Source organism: Myotis davidii, unplaced genomic scaffold (assembly GCF_000327345.1).
Source record: "Myotis davidii unplaced genomic scaffold, ASM32734v1 scaffold204, whole genome shotgun sequence".
Taxonomy (NCBI): Eukaryota; Metazoa; Chordata; class Mammalia; order Chiroptera; family Vespertilionidae; genus Myotis; species Myotis davidii.
This window is the reverse complement of record NW_006299715.1, coordinates 6,927,836-6,931,302: the sequence shown is the minus strand read 5'-3', so window position 1 is coordinate 6,931,302 and position 3,467 is coordinate 6,927,836. Positions and strand designations below refer to the sequence as shown.

The following is a 3,467-nucleotide window of genomic DNA, read 5'->3' as shown; positions in this document are numbered from 1 at the left end:
TTATTAGATAGAATGCCTCATATGCTAATTGTCCCTCTGACTGACTATTCAACCAGTTGCTATGATGTGTACTGACCACCAGGGGGCAGATGCTCTGACCGGTAAGTTAGCTTGTGCTGGAATCTGGCTGATCAGGACTTGGTGAGATGGGCCGGGCATGTCCTGGAGCCCTCCTGCAGTCTCTCCTCAGCCCTGATCATGCACCAGTGGGGTCCCTCAGCCTGTCCTGCACCCTCTTGCAATCCAGGACCCGTCAGGGGATGTTGAAGAGCTGGTTTTGACCCGATCCCCGCAGACTAGGCCAAGGGACCCCACCAGTGCACAAATCTATGCACCAGGCATCTAGTTTGTTAATAATCAGACAAAATGTGATTAGAGCATACAATATACAAATCATGGGGGCTTATAGAAAGTGACAGTATCTTCTCAAAGTATAGATGAGTGAGGATTTCTCGCTTTCCCAAAATTTAGCAGCTCTGCCTCTTCTTGGGTCCTTCTTGTGAGAGTGAAGAAGTCCTGATGAAAAAATATATCCTGAGATGTTGAAGCCCTATTGGACATGGTAGCTTAAAAATGTCATAATTGTAACATGACACCAGGGGAGAAGACTTCATACTGCTAAATGATTTCGTGATGGTGATACTGAAGCATCAGTGGGAGATCTATTTCAGAACATAGACATTTTAAGTATATTTCAGATAAGCCTCTAAGACAGTGGTTCTCAACCTTCCTAATGCAGCGACCCTTTAATACAGTTCCTCATGTTGTGGTGACCCCCAATTTCATGTTACAAATTGAACATAATTAAAGCATAGTGATTAATCACAAAAAGAATATGTAATTATATATGTGTTTTCCGATGGTCTTAGGCGACCCCTGTGAAAGGGTCGTCGACCTCCAAAGGGGTCGCAACCCACAGGTTGAGAACCGCTGCTCTAAGACATTACGAACAGTTTACCAAGTCTGTGTTCTATCTTTGTCTTGGACGCATGAGACTTCTTTTGTTGTCTGGGGTGGACATATTCAGTGATTTCTAACATAAAATGAGAGTGGAAATGATGTGCCACTTCAAGACCTGGCCCATAAACACCTTCTGTGCACCCTTCTCAAGGTCTTCTTCTCTTTCTGGATAAGACAATCATAGGGATTTAGAAGGCACGTGTTGAACATAGCCAAGCTTTCATTAGCCTCTCTCGCTTAATGACTCTCAGAAGAACCATCAGTTAATCTGTACGCCCATCCAACTCTGTTAGATGAGCAAGAAATAGACTACATTCTGTTTAATTTGTTACATATTGAAGGGCCTATTTGTTACAGCAGCAAGAGATAACCTACCTAATACAGTCACATGGTCTATCATGTACACTTAGCTGTATACATGGCCTGGCCAAATTCATTCTTGATGAAGAGGTGGAGATACCACTTTTGTGGATGAACCACTCCATGATAAAAGGTAGAGAATAGTCCATGTGTACCATTTTTAAGTTGGCACATAAAATTAGTCTTCACAATTTGCTTGCTTGCTTTTCTGCTCATTTTTTAATTAAATAATTTATTTATTTTTGGTCCTTGGGAGTCATTATTTCCACAGGGTTCATCTAATCCAAAACTTGTGGTGACCTGTAATGTCCCAAACTCATACACCAGCTCTCCCAGGGGCTAGTTAATAATGGTGCTTTACTACAAAGCCTCCAGTTCTGCCTGTGTGACTGGAGATACCCAAGTCATAGGTTTATTATTAAAATTAATTGGGAGCCCTAGCCAGCTTGGCTCATGGATAGAGCATCAGCCTGTGCACTGAAGGGTCCCGGGTTCAATTCCGGCCAAGGGCACATGCCTGGGTTGCAGCTCAATTTCCAGTGGTGGGTGTTGCAGGAGGCAGCCGATCAATGATTCTCTCTCATGATTGATGTTTCTATCTCTCTCTCCTTCTCTCTTCCTCTCTGAAATCAGTAAAGAAATATATATATTTTTAAAATTAACTGGGAGAAAAATACACTGACACGCTCTCTAAACACAAGTTTATATTGAAATTATTTAAAATTCTGTTTATGTATTAGAGTTCCAACCTTTCAAACAAATGAATGAGAAAATAGAACATTTCTCATGTGAAGCATACTAGTGATAAGTAACTGGCTTATTTGAATAAAGAAAGGTCAAATTAATAAATTAACTTTATAGTGAGTGGACAATGATTTTTAAGGTAAAGAGAAGCTTTGAAAACCACAACAGAGCCCAGGAACAGTGTCAAAGTTAAAGTACACAGAATATTCAACCCTAAATTCAAGGACGTTAACACACCCCTGATTTTTCCCCAGTGAATCCTGGGGGAATGCCAGGTAGTTTGGGGGTCCTGTGACAACTGACCCAAGGGAGCCCAGGTTCCCACCAGGCAACAGTTCAACATCACTGGAGTTCCCAAGATCAATATCCATGAGTCTTTTTTTTAATATATTTTATTGATTTTTCACAGAGAGGAAGGGAGAGGGATAGAGAGCCAGAAACATCAATGAGAGAGAAACATCGATTAGCTGCCCTCTGCACACCTCCCACTGGGGATGTGCCCGCAACCAAGGTACATGTCCTTGGCCGGAATCAAACCTGGGACCTTTCAGTCCACAGGCCGACGCTCTATCCACTGAGCCAAACCGGTTAGGGCAATATCCATGAGTCTTAAATAATTCTAGCCATGGGACAAAGGTGGAAATTTATTAACTTCAGGCCTGTTTCTTTTCAGACCCTCCCCTCCAGAAATTAAAAAAAATTCTGTGGTCCTGCTTCATTCAAAGTCAAACTGTTACAAACTGTTAACAGAAATTAGTAATGGCTCCTGGTAGAAACTTCTTAGGCCAGGCCACCTTTGACCCAAATGGAGCACCCATTTTTTCATTGAAGTAAAAGATTTTCTGGGTTAGCAAATCTCCAGAGATCACAGCACCAAGATCTAGCAAAGCCCATATCATAGGCACCTTGCAATATGCTTGATTTATGAAAAACAATGTCATTTCCTCGTCCTTCTTTGATAATAAACACATGTGTTCTTATAAGCAGCAGCGTGGTTTTATGTGCAAAGACTTTTACATCTGCAGTTCTTTTTGTCTTCCTGTGAGAACTGGGACAAGAAAACTTTATAGCGTGCTTTTATTCTCTTTGTAATAAAGGCTGGATGGTTAGCTTTCTTGGTGCAGCTTTCCATGGTAGACAGCTCTGTTTTTTAAAAATGCGCAAGAAATTAATTTTATGAACACTTTGTTCATATTGCTTCTCTACCACTTTTTCCAGGAATGCACCAGCGGTGTTGTTAGCGAAGACACCTTCAAAGAGATTTACTCACAGTTCTTTCCACAGGGAGGTGAGTACGAATGAGGACTTGTTAACGAACTCTCGGTTAGAATTATGCTTTGCAATCTCTTTTTCTTTTTCTTTTTCCACTTGGTGCTGCTTTGGCCTTGGAGAGGGGCAATGTG

The 3,467-nt window shown here is 41.6% G+C and overlaps 1 protein-coding gene across 3 annotated transcripts in view; it reads left to right on the top strand.

Moving 5' to 3' along the window:
- The window catches only part of KCNIP4 (potassium voltage-gated channel interacting protein 4), a 460,104-nt gene that overhangs the window by 429,688 nt on the left and 26,949 nt on the right, over positions 1-3,467 (top strand). For all 3 annotated transcript variants that reach the window (XM_006775861.2, XM_006775858.2, XM_006775863.2), the window contains exon 3: positions 3,283-3,352. In XM_006775861.2, coding sequence (XP_006775924.1) covers positions 3,283-3,352 — 70 coding nt within the window. The remainder of the gene's footprint in view (positions 1-3,282; positions 3,353-3,467) is intronic.